A 19,442-nucleotide genomic window follows, 5' to 3' on the forward strand; every position below is an offset into this window, starting at 1 on the left:
AAAAATTAGTTCAATAAATACAATTAATAAAGAGGTTTATCTTAAGAGATCCTAAGACATTTATGAGGACTACTATGAATATAATTACTATTATTGCTAAAATAAAACTGTACCTTCATGATGGTGAAAGTATTGCCCATCAGAGTCCTGCTTCACCACTGTGGTGGGAGGTACAGCCTTGTGGAACCCTGACATCATGGTGCTCCTGTTGTGGAATACTTGTGTGCGGTGTATAGCACAGTCACAGTTGATGCAGGTATACTGCTTAGGCAAACAGTCTTTGCACTTGACCACTGCCACCTTTGCCTTACACTCCAAACACAGCTGTCCCTCGATCTGCTCTGTTGCAAGCCTGTTGTTGATTAAAGAGGGTCTGGCCTCCCCCCATCTCTCTGGTGAAGCTGCTGTCCGTGTGCCCCAATGCATTGATGCTGAATGTGGGGTTCCCTCAGAACGGAGGTTACAACTAACAGCTGACAGAAGCTCTTGCAACTCATGTAGAAGAGAATCTGTCACACCCCAGAAAAAACAATTATGCAAAACAGTCCCCTGTCTAATGATGCAGTGCTGTTCTTTAAGAAATCTTACTATAAAGAATTGCTTTTTGTTGTGATGTCAAGTGCCGTTGTTCAAATTTGAAAAATAATTGTAACATTAAAGCAAAGCATTTGTGGGCACTATTTCCATAGCAGTATCATATACTCTAATCATAAGGGCTACTTTATCTTAATGTAGCACATCATGAAAAATATATGGTTAATACATGCCAAAAATAAGCAGATAAACAAAACTAAAAAATGTTCAAAAGTAATAACCTAATAAGTTATAACTAACCATGAACTGGACCCTGGTCTTGACGACGTTCTGTTGGCTCTGGACATGCCCTTGATTTGAGTCTTGAATCTGATTAATGCATGTAAAAGTGCATCAAAACATCTTTGTTATTTCAAAAGTAATGCTTTCCAACACAATACATTATTTTCCTTTAGGTCAACAAAACCTTACCGTGTGAAGTAGAAGGCTTTGCTTGTTGTGGACATGACTTCTTTCTCAATTTACATCTGACTCTACCGTTGGACTGGATCCTTCTTTTCTTCGCCTGTTAATTTCAAACAGTACACTACAGACCAGTGTTTCCCAACCCTGGTCCTCGGGGCACACCTTCCAGAATGTTTTAGATCTCTCCATATATAAAACACCTGAATCAACTCATCAATCAGGTGTTTCATATAGGGAGAGAACTAAAACATTCTGGAAGGTGTGCCCCGAGGACCAGGGTTGGGAAACACTGCTATAGACAGTTTCAGTGCCGCCAACAACAACATAAACAAACGGCTTTTGTGGCCCAAGAGAGACCAATAAGCAAACACAGTAAGTTAACTTTGGGTTAGGCGCATAACCGTGGCAATGCGCGTGCGTCTCATGAAACGTCTATATCTGTGCATCATAAAGACTCTACATTTTCTGTTACAAAAACTTGACACTTGTTTTCCACATCAACATTAATGATTACAACTGTCGTAATCTTAAATTAATAACAATATAATGTACTAATATAGGATATCCATTGTTCCACCAATCTTTCATAATTATCATATTTTTTCTGCCAAATGTTATATACCCTGATAGCACACGAACATCTGCCATATGTCTATTTGATGTCTGAATTTACATCTGCAAGACAGTTTGCTCATCTCAATAGGTCTGGAAGACATCTGCTGTCAGATGTCATATAGACATCTACTAGAAGACATCTGTAAGATGTTTATGGTTTAGAATGGATGTAAATCTGCTCTTTCCAATATGTTTGGCAGATGTTTTTACACAATGTTTTCCAGATCTCCAGATCGTTAGCAGACGTACCTGTGCTAGCTGGGTACCGATTGCCTAAAAGTTTGGATTTTCAAAAAAGACTGACCTTTGGACCATTTTGGTTTGCCTTTCCAAGCAGCTCTATGGATTCTTTTAGAACATGATTCAGATGATTTCTTGAACTCTCATAGTCAAGGATTTCAATAATAGTTTGTCCTTCTTTGACGATTTGACCCACGTCCAGTTTTGCAGTGTGGCCTTTTTTAACGAAAGCATCCAATTGAGTGCGGTCATGAATATCTTCGAGGGTTGCAGCAACAGCGCGCCCTTTTCGGATAACTTCGTTTAATTCTTTAATGTTATCCGCCATAGTGAGATAAAGTGTGATCTGAGGACATTAAAACACAACAAACATCAAATAATTGTGAATTTAGACTACTGTAACGTTAGATCATTTTAAACGCTAATCATTGATGTGTAATGACTATCAGATGCTAAAACCCAATTAACAGCATCACTTCAGTCCATGCACTTTTTAAATTAATAGCCAAAAAACAGCTGTTATTCTTACAAAAAGCAACAACTACTAACTACTTACGAATATATTTCATAAAACATCAGGAATATAAATTAACAAATGTAAACACATTTCCTCACCAGGGGAAAAGACGTCAACACCGCAGCTACTCTGATACTGTTGTGTAACCCTGAAATAAGTCCGGTCGGGAACGCGGTCCATTCGTCAGATTATTCATTGTTTTAAATAAAGGAATCACAACATTCATAGTTCACATTTCATAAGGCTTTATAGCAAGTAGTAAATATGTGCTAAAGTGCTAAAGAGTTTTTTTTATTAATTAAATTAATATAAGCATTTAAAAGTGGCTTCAAAAGCAAATATCTTGTTCCTGGATGACTGACTGGTCAGAACACGTTCGGATCTGTACGTATTTTAAGTTGCTCTTACGTAAATTTAGATACGTATCGATCCTACAATTACGTCTAAATAATACGCAAAAGACACTCTAAATACGTAAAATCGCATACGTATAGGGCAGTTTTAATTTACGTGTAAATATGTACGTTTTATGTGTGAGATCAGGCTGGCATATTACAAGGTATATTCGCAGATTTATAGATTTTGTAATCCAAACATTTCTCTGTTGTTTTTCTGTTTTACATATGTTGCAATGTTTTTTCATACCATCTTTAATAATGTATCTCTATTGAAATTAATTTAAAACATATTTTACAGGAGATGCAGCCATTGGTGATGGGGTCAATAGACATCTCCTGAGTATGCCTGTTGAGAAGCTGAGGACAGGCTTTTCTCTGAATTTTGGTATTCATGCTGTTATTGGGAATGTTTTAAACTTTACTGTCTTAATTTATGGAAAAAGGATAAAGCATTTCTTTAACACATTTACATTCTTTTTCAGGCATAGCAGATGTAACACTCCTGTTTGAGGGTGAACAGGATCACCTTGTTCCGTGTTGCAGTCAAACTCTGATTGATAGTGACTTATTTGTGGTTGCTGGGCGCATGATAGGCCACTCATTTCTTCATGGTGGCCCTTTGCTTCCTGGAATTAGTCCAGCCGTAGTTGGAATAGTCTTCCCTGCACTGTCCGGGAGGCAGACACACTCTGTCAGTTTAAATCTAGACTAAAGACGCATCTTTTTAATCTTGCATACACTACTCTTCCATAATAGAAATCTTTAGAGGGTTTAGGCTGCATTAGTTAGATCAACCGGAACCAAAAAGTACAATGAGTCGTATTGATTTTGAGATACTTAATTCATTAGATGCTTGTGTATATTTGGCATAGTTAGAAACATATGTATAATCTATTTATCTATACGAATAACAGGTAATTACCTCGAGAGATCTCCAGGATCTTCTTTTTTATCGGTGGCTGGCAGATTTGAGAGGGTTCTTGTGAGAGATCCACTGGAGTAAGGGTTAAAGTAACAACATCCTCTCCATCAGTGCTGGTACTAGGAGCATCCCCCTCTTCTTCATTGCTGACACCACGATCTTCCTCGCTGGGCGACATGCTCTGATTACTCTCAAATTCATTGTCCCGGCCAGAATATTTCACTGTAAAATAAGCAGAGCAGGAGCTGTCAGATCAACAGCTGGGCAAATGTCTATTACTACAGTAAAACAAGCCTGATATTCACATGATCTGAAAGGCTGCACTGTAAGAAAGGAGCAATTGCTCCAAATCTACACCACACCTACAGCTAATTCCATTATCGCACATCGACTGGCTGTCATTGAATGTGTTTGACAAAGGTATGGTAAAAACTGCAACATGAAAAATCTTTATCAGTACAGTTACCTTTTAGAAGTGTTGAAAAAATATTCTTTATTGTTTTTATGGACAACTTCTCCTCTGGGGATGAAAAGTAAGTATCTGTGATTACATCAGTTGTGAAAGATCCTGACACATTCCTCTTCCCCAAGAGCAGAAGAGGATATCTTCCTAATGCGTGAATTTTGTGCATCTGTAATTAAAAGGGGAAAACACATTAGTCACACATTAATAGGAACATGCTGAATGTAAAATATTACTTGTAATAAAATTAATAAGCTAGTGTAAATCTTTTTTTTCAAGAAGCAATTAAGCAGAATATAAAGTTGTTTTGGTTTCATCTTCCACTTGCCTATAAATCTTGTAGGAAAGTATCACTGATAAGTTCATAAAACATTTGTTTAGACAACACAAGACACTTGATCAATCCCCTGAGCCAGACGCAGCAACTCTGTGTTTGTATAACCAGTAGAATATGGGAAAATATTTTTGAAAACAGTGGTTACTTCACATTTCATATTTACATGAGAACACGCGCGCACGCACGCACGCACGCACACACACACACACTTAATAAAGGCCAACTTTAACATTTGAATGCATTTAATATACTGACTTACCAGAACATTCGCAGAATTTACAAGTTTACAGAAATTGTTTGCATCTTTCATATTTTTGACCCATCGCTCATTTATTTTTTGTTTTGCAACTTTTATGGCTTTTTTCATTTCTTGCTTTTGTCCACAGTATTTACAGGTTTTGGAAGCCACAGAAATGTGGACACTGCATGAACAACATTTTTTGAATGTGGACCCAGGCATCCTGTGATAAACAAAAAACACACATGAAGATACATGTAGAAAGTCATTCGATGCAATGTTATATTGCTATGCTTCTACACAACAGCATAGACCAATGCAGTTTCATGCTGGTTAATGCTGCTGGCGTGGTGCTGCATTTTGGAACATGTCATAAATTTGTTATAAACAGGTCCAAGTTGGTCCAAACTGTGTCATGAGCTGATCAAAGCTGGTACAATTAGGAAATTAGTTGATCTAAACTAATCCAAGCCTGGAAGATTAACACTTCGACTTAAACCAGTGTCAACCATGTTCCAAAATACAGCTGTTTTTCCGCAGTTAGTGTGCTTTTAAGGTTAGTATGTACTGGTGGATTAAATATAACCCATTTTTACAGTACAATTCAATACAATATACTTAAATGTCCCCTTGGGGAAATTTGTCTTGGGCTTATTAGTGAATGCTGCATTTCCAAATCACACAATATGTAAGTAAATAAATACACGGAAGGTAAATAAGTCAATAAATTAATCAGTCACATAAACTCGCTTTAACAATCTAGACATGGGAACAGAACACGTTTAATTTGAGTGTCATGAATAACAACAGGACTGTGGGCACCGACTGCTCTGGGGTCAAAAACTATCTCTTCCGTTTTCCTTACATTTAGAATCAATTTGTTGGCATCACACCACTGTACAAAGTTCTTTATCTCAGAATGATAGCAAGATGGGTCACTGTACAGTACATGTAACGTTATTTAGTATACAAGTATCCCTTCTGACTTAATCCGAGCTCATAAATCATCTTATTAATAAAGAAAAAAGACCGGGTTAGATAGTGTTTAGTAATGCATCATGCTGATTTGGTGTTCGGAAAACATTAGCNCGAAAATAGTCATGGATAATTCTGACTAAAATAAGACTAAAATGCTCAGACTTTTAGTCGACTGAAACTTGACTAGACTAAAAAGAGTATGAACGTGACTAAAACTAATAAAAACTAAAATGACAGCTTGACACAAAGACTAGACTAAAACTAAAATTAAAACAGGCCGCCAAAAACAACACTAGTTACAAACTGGCTAAGTCCATTAGTTACATTTAAAATATTTATTAGAATTATGAAATATTTCTCATAAGTGTCTAATGTCTTCATTGAGAAGAAGTGAAACTGGTGTGTTTCAGTTCAGATGATTGAAGCAATCAAACAGTGACACTGAGAGTGTTGAGCTGAAAATCACATTTGCATTGACAGGATGAAGAGACTCAGAATAGATCAGCTCTGTCTCCAGAGATCATGTTCACAACACAACACCTGCATTTCACATTTACTCATACATGAACCTCTTCACAAATATGAATAATAACATCATAATCAGTTTTTTGGCAGAGGATATCTAAAGATGATCTGTTTATGTTTTGTATAACTGTTGTTATGAGATAATACTCTGCTTGATCTGTGAACTAACACACAGTGTAAATAACTGCTGATAGAGACGGATGTGTCTGTGTGAAGTGAGTCTTGTGTAAATTATAGACTCACCAGCTGAATAATAAAGCAACAAATAAAACACAATTACATGAAAATTGTTTGTTGCATTTGATGCCTTCAGGAGCAATACACAGTCTTCAGATAAATGATGTAAATGTAGAGAGTGAGTTTGCATTGTGATCACATGCTTCAGTGATCTGAGAGTGTTTATAGTGCTGTGAGTTTAACACTTCATGACTCACAACACAACACAATCTTCATCAACACACAAACCAACAAGAACAACAATGACTTTCAGCATCATCTTCATCTGGACACTGATTTTCTACATTCAGGGTAAATATTTCATACTTTACATTTATTTTGTTGTTTAACGTGTGGTCGAGATGTTTTCCTTTGATACACTAAATAAATAAAATGTCTTATTTCAGAGAATTGTGGACAAGTGACAGTGAATCAAACTCCACAAATAAAATGAGTTAAACAAGGAGAAAATGTTGAAATCAACTGCAAAACAAGTCAGCCGATTTCTGGCTGTAGTAACTGTGTCTCCTGGTATCGTCAGAAACCTGGAGAAGCTCCTAAACTCCTCATTTATTACATTAGGACACTTTATTCAGGAACTCCATCTAGATTCAGTGGCAGTGGATCAAACTATGGATCAGATTTTACTCTGAGCATCAGTGGAGTTCAGACTGAAGATACAGGAGATTATTACTGTCAGAGTTATCATTATATCAACAGTAAAGCTGTGTTGACACAGTGATAAAGAGTCGTACAAAAACCTCAGTCAGTCAGACTGAACAGTGACTGCACTGACACACTTCACACATACTGCAGCTGCTCATACAACACAAACACACACAACACTGATCACAAATAACACAACATCATTTGAACATAAATCATGTTGAATATATTTTGTATTTGTAAAGATAATCAAATATTACTTTAACATCCATCTATTCATGACATGTGATATTTACTTTAAAAAATATACGGTAACAATATTAAACAAATATTTTAAGTACTTTCAAAGTTTTTAAATATACTAATATAATATGAATATTATATATTTATTAATATTTTATATATTTCATGAATAAATGTAGTAATATTACATAAATTATTCAAGCACATGTGACAAACTTAAATAAATCAAGATGAAAACTCATTAAACTCGTTAACGTCTTTCTTAACTTCTATTTAACATGTACAGTATTATGGCTAACATATATGATGTGAGTTTTCTCAGTATTGACTTTAGCGCCATTACTGTTCATTGAGTGAAGAAACACATGTTGCCCAAGCACCACTTTTCTGAACGATGGTAACCACAAAACTCAAAAACACAAACAGAATCTCTTCTAAATCTTAAAGACAACTGAACAATAAACACTATCAAGTCTATTGTAAAGCACATAAAATAGCACTTTTTCACAAAAAATACTCTAATGTTACCTAATGCTGTTGCATGCAAAACATGCTGGGAACTCTAAATCCACTGCTTTTATGACATTAACAAAAATAATTAATGTAGTCCCACAGCAAAATAATTAAGCAAATGTCCTTTATACAAGTTTAAGAGAGTTAACATGAAAACATTAAATTATTTCACTTTATAATTTTTTCATTTAAAATTACAAGATTGTTTTCCATAATTTTAACTCAAATCTTGGTTAAAAAACAAGAACACAATTTTATTAAGTTAAATTAACTCAGTTCATTTCATGAAATATGCTATGCCACAGACTCATTTTTACAGTGCAGCACTGGAGCATCAGATTATTTTAACAAGATTTCCATGAAGGAAAAACACACAAATTAGAAAAAATAAAATCAATTTAGGTAGTGTAAAAATTACATTGCCCTAATTTATCCAACTGTATGTAACATGAATGTCTTTTGTCAGTTACCTGCCTTTTCATGATGAACTGCACTTGCATAATTTTTTTTTAATGATGACAACTGACAATTTATACTTGTGCTCCTACTGTTTGGCCTGTGCTACCAAACTTTAAACCTCTTTAGCTCCAGTGCTATGTGCAAAAAAAGTCTGCATTAATGTACTGCATTCTGTATGCTACTACAGGGCACTGAGGGCAGTCACTCTTTTCCTGTTGGTTCTTTGCAATGCTGGCAAATGTAACCTTCCAGTTGACTTGCGAAATCACTTCCATTTGTTTTATTAATAAAGGATATTGGAAGGAAAATCGTTATGGTTACATTCACGTACTTTGATTTTAATAGTCACACAGCAAGAAAAAGAAAATTTGTATAGGAAAAAGCTGCATCGAGAATCGTTTTATCAACGCATCGCAGCCCTCTGAATCATAATCACATCGTGACATGCCTAGAGATTCCCACCCCTAACGATGGCTTAAAATTAAAATCAGAGCATCTTCCGTGTCTGGAATGGATGTATTCTTGAGTCATTAAGGTAACAATAATATAATAAGATAACCTTGTTTGAAATGGGTTTGGCTAAAAGAAAATTTTGGTTTCGTCTATACTACTAGGTACTTATACTATATTGACTGGGTTAAATAGAATTGCATTACTAAAAAGAGACTAAAATACAATTTTCATTGACTAAAACTAGACTAAAATGTCATCAGTTTTCGTCGACTAAAACTAGACGAAAATAGTCATGGATAATTCTGACTAAAATAAGACTAAAATGCTCAGACTTTTAGTCGACTGAAACTTGACTAGACTAAAAAGAGTATGAACGTGACTAAAACTAATAAAAACTAAAATGACAGCTTGACACAAAGACTAGACTAAAACTAAAATTAAAACAGGCCGCCAAAAACAACACTAGTTACAAACTGGCTAAGTCCATTAGTTACATTTAAAATATTTATTAGAATTATGAAATATTTCTCATAAGTGTCTAATGTCTTCATTGAGAAGAAGTGAAACTGGTGTGTTTCAGTTCAGATGATTGAAGCAATCAAACAGTGACACTGAGAGTGTTGAGCTGAAAATCACATTTGCATTGACAGGATGAAGAGACTCAGAATAGATCAGCTCTGTCTCCAGAGATCATGTTCACAACACAACACCTGCATTTCACATTTACTCATACATGAACCTCTTCACAAATATGAATAATAACATCATAATCAGTAATTTGGCAGAGGATATCTAAAGATGATCTGTTTATGTATTGTATAACTGTTGTCATGAGATAATACTCTGCGCGATCTGTGAACTAACACACAGTGTAAATAACTGCTGATAGAGACGGATGTGTCTGTGTGAAGTGAGTCTTGTGTAAATTATAGACTCACCAGCTGAATAATAAAGCAACAAATAAAACACAATTACATGAAAATTGTTTGTTGCATTCGATGCCTTCAGGAGCAATACACAGTCTTGAGATAAATTATGTAAATGTAGAGAGTGAGTTTGCATTGTGATCACATGCTTCAGTGATCTGAGAGTGTTTATAGTGCTGTGAGTTTAACACTTCATGACTCACAACACAACACAATCTTCATCAACACACAAACCAACAAGAACAACAATGACTTTCAGCATCATCTTCATCTGGACGCTCACAGTGTTTGCTCAAGGTTTGTGTAGTAACATTTTTATCATGATTATTCATTCATTAAAGAGTGAAATCTTCATTTGTTTCAGTGTTGTCTTATATTTCATTCTTGTTGTTTCTTTCAGAGTGTAGAGGACAGTACACTGTTACTCAGAGTCCATCAACAACAGCAGTTCAACAAGGACAACATGTTCAAATAAAGTGTAAAGTCAGCAGTGCAGTATTCACAGATAACAGGGGTCCCCGAATGAGCTGGTACTTACAGAAACCTGGAGAAGCTCCTAAACTCCTCATATATTATGCAACAACCCGCCAGTCTGGAGTATCATCTAGATTCAGTGGCAGTGGATCAAACACAGATTTTACTCTGAGCATCAGTGGAGTTCAGACTGAAGATGCAGGAGATTATTACTGTCAGAGTTATCACAGTGGTGGTGTGTTGACACAGTGATAAAGAGTCGTACAAAAACCTCCGTCAGTCAGACTGAACAGTGACTGCACTGACACACTTCACACATACTGCAGCTGCTCATACAACACAATGACTTGATGTAGCAACATTCTTTCAATTAGACTTTTTTATTACAATTACTATAATTTGTAATTAATTGAAAATATATATATTTTATTTATTTATTTACTTATTTGTTTACTGATTTAATTTTGATCAATGTAAAGTCTTGTCAGTAATTGATTGTCTGTCTGCGTTGGTTTATTTCTTCCTTTTTTCTCTCTTGTGAATTTAAAACACTCATAAAATAATGACATGTGAATGTAGTTCAACATCTCTAAATAAATAACAGCATTTTCTAAGATCACTACATAGTTGAGGCTCTAAATTAGATTTTTTTTATAAATAATTTACTCCACCTGCAGGTGTTGTTCATGGTTTATTGAGTGGCATTCATTTATAAAATGTGAGCTGATGTTCTGGGCCGCGTTTCCCGAAACCTTCTTATCGCTATGCCGTTCTTACGTTATATCTTAAGCTGCACCTTATCGTTAATATGTGTTTCCTGAAACCTTCTCAGTTAAGTATATCGTCTGTAAGTCATATATGTTCAGAAGTTTGGTCTGGAGAGCTCTTAGCTAAACCTTTTGACTGTTAAAGGGTAAGCTCATCCCACAATCAAGTTTGAACGTCATGACCACATGACGTTCAACATGTTTTAAGACCTCCCGGCATCTTCGGAACACAAATAAAGATATTTAGGTGACATCCGAGAGATTTCCAGGCCTGCTCATAGACATCATGGTTATAGTTATATGTGCGAAAAACAAACCAAAATAACGACTTTAATCGATACATTCTCCTTTGTCTTGTCAGTCTATGGTGCGCATTCACGAGAGCATTTCGACGCATGCGCATTCGGTGGGGTAAGAAAAAGTGCAAGTCTTCCTCAATATCGAAATCATCAGACATTTTGCTAAGATCAGCTTAGATACAGCGTGCGTCTGCTTGTAAACACAGAGTTGCTCTTCTGGGTTGTCAGTCCGAACGCCGGCGTCTGCCCCCACCGAATGCGCATGCGTGGAAGTGCTCTCGTGATGTCACCTAAAATATCTTTATTTGTGTTCTGAAGACGGAGGTCTTAAAACATGTTGAACGTCATGTGGGTGAGTAATAAATCTAAAAATCTAATAGCTGTCTTGACTTACATAAAATAAGTCAACTCTACTCAGTTGTCAAAATATATACTGTTTACTTATTTTTATCAAGTTACACATAATTGTAGAGCGAAAAACGGCAATTTACTTATCGCTTTGAGTGACATTAACTTAAAACAATCAAGTAAGCAACAATGGAAGCAATGACGTTACTACACCAGTGAGAGGCAGAGGAGAGCGGAAGTTTTCTGTGAGCAGAAAAGAGAAGAAGCAGAAGCAACAAAGATCAAAGCATGTGCACCAGCCAAAATTCGCTCTGGGATTATGTGGCTCAGGTGACGATGGAGGATGCAGTCAGACCAAACAACATGGTAAGTTTTCATGCAAGCAATAATTGTCCCTGAATGTATTGTTTTGACTAATGAGAAACTATTATAATTTTACATTATAATTTTGATATTGTCCCACCATGGTCCCGGGATTGTATGAAAAACTTTTTTAACTGTCTAAATTTGAAATGTTGTAGCCTAGTTACTTTATTTCGAGTTAACACAGAAAATGCATTTTGGTTGCATGTTGATCATTTACAGCAGGTAAATTACAAAAGTAATGCACATCTGTCAGACCAATAGATTTAAACTAAAATATAATCCATTATCTTATGCAAGTCTTGATCCTTGCCTATTCTTTCTGCCCACATCTCCACGCACAAAGAGAAGAGAGACAGACCACGACTTTCATCAAAAAAAGTTAATGGATCTTAGTTTTTTTCACGGAACCAATTATTCCATCACGACACTTGAAAATATCCCTTTTTGTGTAGTTGTTTTTCAAAATGCAATTTTAGTGTCTTACAAATTTTGTTTAACTATGTTTAGTTAAACTAAATTAACACTTTATAGTGCAGTATTTATTTGAGTTTGCACACAATTATCAACTCTGAATTTGGCAGTTAACAGTAATATTAATATCTGTAAAGGTATTTTCATAAGTATTTTAACTGTTTTTCAAAAATATTTATAGTTTTATATTTATATTTTTGTTGAAGGTGTTTGCAGAGTTAAATAGAAAAGCCACAACGAACCTGCAGCATGAATTTTCTGATGCATTGGATCGCTACACACCACGCTCTTCACAATCACAATCTTCAAGTCCAGGAATAGAGGTGCTGGACAGACACTGACTGAGTTTTTGCAGCATTTTAATTCAGGGGTGATTGTACTCAGTTTTTCAAACTTGTTTATTTGTTATGGTGAGTTCACAAATAGTTGAGTTTGTATTTTCTAGAACTTCATGAACATGTAGTATATACTGAAACTCTTGTTGCAGAATAGTTGTCAGTGGTACACACAAACAGGACAACAGTGACAGCTCATTTTAAAGGGATAGTTCACCAAAGAATGAAAATTCTGTCATGAATTACTCATCCTCAAGTTGTTCCACAGCCGTAAGACCTCACTTCATCTTCAGAACACAAATTAAGAAATTCAGTTTTAAAAAGTCAAACTTGCACTCAAACGCAGAACGTTAGTCAAGACATTAAATGTTCAAATAAGCCGGTGTTCTACGTCAGCTCCACATGAATGCATTGTATGCTCTCATGGATGAGTGTTGAAGACTGACTTGGAAGTGGAAGTTGTTTAATGAAGTCTTTTTTTGTTTGTTTTATTGCACACGATAAGCATAGTTGCTTCATAAAATGAAGGTTGAACAACTGGATTCACATGGATGTCTTAATGATGTCTTTACTAACATTCTTTGTTTTCATTGGATGTTGTGTTGCTGTCTATGGAGGAGTCAGAAAGCTCTTGGACCTCATCAAAACGTAATTTGTGTTCTGAAGATGAACAAAGGTCTTACGATTGTGGAACGACTTGAATGTGAGTAATTCATGAAAGATTTTTCATTCTTTGCTAAACTATCACTTCAATCACTTTAGTAATTAATTAGATGTCACGAATGGGTGTGGAGTGGAGGAAGAACCCAGATGCAGGCAGCGGTAAAGAGTTGTTAGAACAATGCTTTAATATATAAAACAAAAACCCACGATGGGGTGCAAAACATAACCGGAACTACATACACGGAAACAAAACAAGAAATCAAAACAAAACACTTCCCACGAGGGGGCAAGAAACAGAACTAAATCTAAAACAGGACACGAGGTAAAAGCAAAAAGGCAAACGGGAAACACTCACAGATCTAACAGACACAAGGGTAAGTACGGGAACGATGAATGGGCATACAAGCATGAAGAACATAAGGTAAGCACTAGATAAACGTACACGGTACATACACAGTACAATACACGAGCACAGGACAAAGAAACATGAGGGCATTTATAGGTAAGACAAACGAAGGATAACGAGCGAGGGCAGGTGTGGAACATAAGACACGGCAGGGAGGCAATACATGAAATGAGAGGGGCGGGGCCAATGACATATTATGTTAAGATAGACAATAATATGATTCTCTCCACATAAAAGCTAAGGGCTCTGTCCCGATCCTGCCACATGACTAGAAATTCATAAACAAGAAGGTAGGACCATGACATTAGATCCCAATTAATAACTTTTTGCTGGATTGTCACTGTCAAACAAACAGGATTATTATTTTTATATACCCTTTGACAAACATGTTTGTACTGAAACTTTTGAGTGCATAATCTTAAACTGTGATTTTAATTTTCCACTTCTAGAAACCAGATGTGACGGCAATGCACACACTTGTACACCAAGGCCTACCTGTTCAGCTCGGTGATGGTCCAAGTAATTTCAACTCATGTTTGGTAAGTTCTTATAGTTACATCTTAAAGGGATACTCCACCCAAAAATGAAAATTTTGTCATGAATTGACCCTTCGCAAAGCCCGCCCCCTTTTGCTATGTCCGACATCAGCCAAAGCGCTCACACTGCGCCAAAGAATATTTATCGTGAAATAATCATTTATGGAAAAAAATTACATGTACTTTCAGCCAAAAGCAATAAGAAAGTCTGCAATATGCATTTGAAGTAAATATTCAGGATGTGAAAGTTACTCAGATTAAAGTAAACAAAATAAAGATCGACGCTCTAGCCTAAGATACTGTGCTTGCTGTAACGACATAACGTCTGGATAGCGCCATTGCTTTCTGACACGTTCAAGCAACGGGTGAAACTGTGATTAGGACCAGAAAGATCAAGTTTTACCTCCGATAAAATTCTGGCAATGTTGATGAGATGCAGTCCTTCAGCGCGGATAATATGATATAATATGTCAGTCTATGAGGTAAATCTCCGGACAAGTCTTCTTGTATGAGTCAGTTTTAAGAAGTCTTAATTGTTATACATTATGAATATGACAACTAAGATTCCACAGTGAGATGACTTTTAGATGGGATCATATTCGTACAGTGTGACGGCCAGCAACAATCGCGATGGACTTTTTTAAAACCGCATAATGTGCAGCCGGTTAAACTCTATGGTTTGATTGTCGGACAAAATGGCGTATAGCAACAGGGGGCGCATAATATCGGAGTTATGATTGGTCCGGTCGCCTGTCAATCAAACTCCACGCGAAGGGTCAATTACTCACACTCAAGTTGTTCCAAACCTTATTGTTTATTTTTTTTTCTGTTGAACACAAAAGAAGATATTTTGAAGAATTTAGCAAAGTAAACCGTTCCTTGGCACCTTTGACTACCATGTATTTTTTATCTACTATGGTAGTCAATATTGCCCTAGAAATCTCAGTCACTACCATTCTTCCAAATAGCTTTCTTTGTGTTCAACAGAACAAAGAAATGTATACAGGTTTGGAACAACTTGAGGGTGAGTAATTCGTGATTGAATTTTCATTTTTGGGTGAACTATCTGTTTAAAGAAGACATTGTTTAAGTATATCGTCTGTAAGTCATATATGTTCAGAAGTTTGGTCTGGAGAGCTCTTAGCTAAACCTTTTGACTGTTAAAGGGTAAGCTCATCCCACAATCAAGTTTGAACGTCATGACCACATGACGTTCAACATGTTTTAAGACCTCCCGGCATCTTCGGAACACAAATAAAGATATTTAGGTGACATCCGAGAGATTTCCAGGCCTGCTCATAGACATCATGGTTATAGTTATATGTGCGAAAAACAAACCAAAATAACGACTTTAATCGATACATTCTCCTTTGTCTTGTCAGTCTATGGTGCGCATTCACGAGAGCATTTCGACGCATGCGCATTCGGTGGGGTAAGAAAAAGTGCAAGTCTTCCTCAATATCGAAATCATCAGACATTTTGCTAAGATCAGCTTAGATACAGCGTGCGTCTGCTTGTAAACACAGAGTTGCTCTTCTGGGTTGTCAGTCCGAACGCCGGCGTCTGCCCCCACCGAATGCGCATGCGTGGAAGTGCTCTCGTGATGTCACCTAAAATATCTTTATTTGTGTTCTGAAGACGGAGGTCTTAAAACATGTTGAACGTCATGTGGGTGAGTAATAAATCTAAAAATCTAATAGCTGTCTTGACTTACATAAAATAAGTTAACTCTACTCAGTTGTCAAAATATATACTGTTTACTTATTTTTATCAAGTTACACATAATTGTAGAGCGAAAAACGGCAATTTACTTATCGCTTTGAGTGACATTAACTTAAAACAATCAAGTAAGCAACAATGGAAGCAATGACGTTACTACACCAGTGAGAGGCAGAGGAGAGCGGAAGTTTTCTGTGAGCAGAAAAGAGAAGAAGCAGAAGCAACAAAGATCAAAGCATGTGCACCAGCCAAAATTCGCTCTGGGATTATGTGGCTCAGGTGACGATGGAGGATGCAGTCAGACCAAACAACATGGTAAGTTTTCATGCAAGCAATAATTGTCCCTGAATGTATTGTTTTGACTAATGAGAAACTATTATAATTTTACATTATAATTTTGATATTGTCCCACCATGGTCCCGGGATTGTATGAAAAACTTTTTTAACTGTCTAAATTTGAAATGTTGTAGCCTAGTTACTTTATTTCGAGTTAACACAGAAAATGCATTTTGGTTGCATGTTGATCATTTACAGCAGGTAAATTACAAAAGTAATGCACATCTGTCAGACCAATAGATTTAAACTAAAATATAATCCATTATCTTATGCAAGTCTTGATCCTTGCCTATTCTTTCTGCCCACATCTCCACGCACAAAGAGAAGAGAGACAGACCACGACTTTCATCAAAAAAAGTTAATGGATCTTAGTTTTTTTCACGGAACCAATTATTCCATCACGACACTTGAAAATATCCCTTTTTGTGTAGTTGTTTTTCAAAATGCAATTTTAGTGTCTTACAAATTTTGTTTAACTATGTTTAGTTAAACTAAATTAACACTTTATAGTGCAGTATTTATTTGAGTTTGCACACAATTATCAACTCTGAATTTGGCAGTTAACAGTAATATTAATATCTGTAAAGGTATTTTCATAAGTATTTTAACTGTTTTTCAAAAATATTTATAGTTTTATATTTATATTTTTGTTGAAGGTGTTTGCAGAGTTAAATAGAAAAGCCACAACGAACCTGCAGCATGAATTTTCTGATGCATTGGATCGCTACACACCACGCTCTTCACAATCACAATCTTCAAGTCCAGGAATAGAGGTGCTGGACAGACACTGACTGAGTTTTTGCAGCATTTTAATTCAGGGGTGATTGTACTCAGTTTTTCAAACTTGTTTATTTGTTATGGTGAGTTCACAAATAGTTGAGTTTGTATTTTCTAGAACTTCATGAACATGTAGTATATACTGAAACTCTTGTTGCAGAATAGTTGTCAGTGGTACACACAAACAGGACAACAGTGATTTTCTCTCTTGTTACCTTCCATTTAAAACACTCGTAAAATAATGACACGTGAATGTAGTTCAACATCTCTAAATAAATAACAACATATTCTATGATCACTACATAGTTGAGGCTCTAAATGAGATTTTTTTAAATATATAATTTACTCTACCTGCAGGTGTTGTTCATGGTTTATTGAGTGGCATTCATTTATTAAATGTGAGCTGATGTTCTGGGCCACGTTTCCCAAATCCTTCTTATCGCTATGCCGTTCTTACGTTATACCTTAACCTGCACCTTATCGTCAATGTGTGTTTCCTGAAACCTTCTCAGCTACACTCATTTCACAATTAAATAAAATCCATGGTTGGTTTTAGTTTGCAATTTGGTTTATTTGTATCCTATGAGTCCTAATAAATGCAGCTTCAACTATTTAAATTATCAGTAATAAAGACAAAACTGAAGTCATTGTATTTGGTAACAAGGATGAAACTAACTAGGTAAACACGTACCTTGACTTAAGAGGTCTAAAGACACAAAGTAAGATAAAAAATCTTGGTGTCAGTTTAGAGTCTGACCTTAGTTTCAGCAGTCATGCCAAAGCAATAAGCAAATCAGCCTACTAACATCTCAGAAACATAACCAGAATCAGTTGTTTTGTCTCAAACCAAGATTTAGAGAAACTAGTTCATGCTTTCATCACCAGCAGGGTGGATTACAGTAATGGACTCCTTACACATCTTCCCAAGAAGACCGTCAGACAGCTGCAGCTCATACAGAACGCTGCTGCCAGGATTCTGACCAGAACCAAAAAGTCAAGGGTTCACTCAAAACAAGGCGAGTCAGCGTTTAGCCATTACGCCACCTGTAGCTGGTCAGATGTTCACCAACAGTAGCTTTTAAATCCAGATTAAAAACACACTTGTTTAGCTCAACGCGGTCTCATATTCATAACCTGAGCTCTGTGCTGGTTTACCAACTGCACTTCTGTTTCTATTTTCTTTTTCGTTTGTTCTTATTCTTTTTATATAAAAACTCACATTTTTAATCAATTTTATTGCAGTTTTATTGTTTCTTAAAATCTAAAGTTGTATTTGTGATCTTAAATAATTAGCATTTTAAAGATACGTCTTATTTCTCTTTGTCAATCATTTTATGTAATGCACTTTGAATTGCCCTTGTGTATGAAATGTGCTACATAAATAAACTTGCCATGCCAATTTCTAAAGTGCTTATGTTATAAAGAATACTACTATCTCACATAACACAGTGAACCAGTCCCTGTATAGAGGGAATAATTGATTGTCGAACGATTGATATCCATTAATTCATCACCACAGCCATGGACAGCACCTGGTAACATGGGCTGTAATAAAGTAACCTCCTAAGGTATAGTTCGGGAAACACGCCTAAAAAAGTTATAACTGTACTGAAGGTTTACCTTCAGAGTCTTCGTAGCACGCTAAGAGACAACGTTATCAGGAAACGCAGCCCTGATCTTTCAAAAACACAAAATGAGGTAAAGACATAAAGATTAAAATTTATTTTATTTGTTGAATTTTGATGAAACACAATTAGCAGTGAATGACTAAAGTCTAGTGTGAACACGGATCATCTCTCCTGAATTCTCCAGTGACTGTATGACTGTGATCTTTGTGTTTGGCCTCACAGCTCACTGAGTTCACTGAGCTCCACTGCTGCTCAGAGAGAGTCAGACTGCTGCTCCAGCTGTACAGACCGCCCTCCTGCAGGAGCCCAACACTGCTGTCCTGAGATCTGCTGCTCCCGTCCACCTTCCACATCACACTCCAGTCTGAGGGGAAACCCTTGTTGAGCACACACATCAGTGTTGCTGTTTTCTTTGTGGAGATCTCTTCACTGGAGGGCGGCAGGACGCTCACTTTAGGAGGAGTGAGGCCTGACAAACACACAATAATCAGAAACTCACAAACAACTTCACTCACTACATGATAAACATAAAAGATCATAATAATAAATGAATACACAATAAAGTCTACTGACTTCATTCATGTTGATCTGAATGTTCAGACAGTATGC

The 19,442-nt window shown here is 36.2% G+C and overlaps 2 protein-coding genes and 1 gene segment (V, D, J or C); 2 read left to right on the top strand and 1 right to left on the bottom strand.

Moving 5' to 3' along the window:
* The window catches only part of LOC130552029 (histone H2AX-like), a 446,303-nt gene that overhangs the window by 112,855 nt on the left and 314,006 nt on the right, over positions 1-19,442 (top strand). The gene's annotated exons all lie outside the window — the stretch shown is intronic.
* The window catches only part of LOC130551973 (uncharacterized), a 386,856-nt gene that overhangs the window by 5,641 nt on the left and 361,773 nt on the right, over positions 1-19,442 (bottom strand). For 2 of the 3 annotated variants that reach the window (XM_057330039.1, XM_057330037.1), the window contains exons 2-5: positions 1,919-2,200; positions 1,006-1,099; positions 835-903; positions 114-509 (exon numbers count right to left, since the gene is read on the bottom strand). In XM_057330039.1, the coding sequence (XP_057186022.1) occupies positions 114-509; positions 835-903; positions 1,006-1,099; positions 1,919-2,200 (841 nt within the window). The remainder of the gene's footprint in view (positions 1-113; positions 510-834; positions 904-1,005; positions 1,100-1,918; positions 2,201-19,442) is intronic. The other variant, XM_057330038.1, reaches the window with a different exon arrangement.
* Positions 9,912-11,102, top strand: LOC130552013 (immunoglobulin kappa variable 4-1-like). The segment is given in 2 exon segments: positions 9,912-10,005; positions 10,109-11,102. Coding segments are annotated over 2 exon segments (375 nt in total).

This window comes from Triplophysa rosa, linkage group LG3 (assembly GCF_024868665.1).
Source record: "Triplophysa rosa linkage group LG3, Trosa_1v2, whole genome shotgun sequence".
NCBI lineage: Eukaryota > Metazoa > Chordata > Actinopteri > Cypriniformes > Nemacheilidae > Triplophysa > Triplophysa rosa.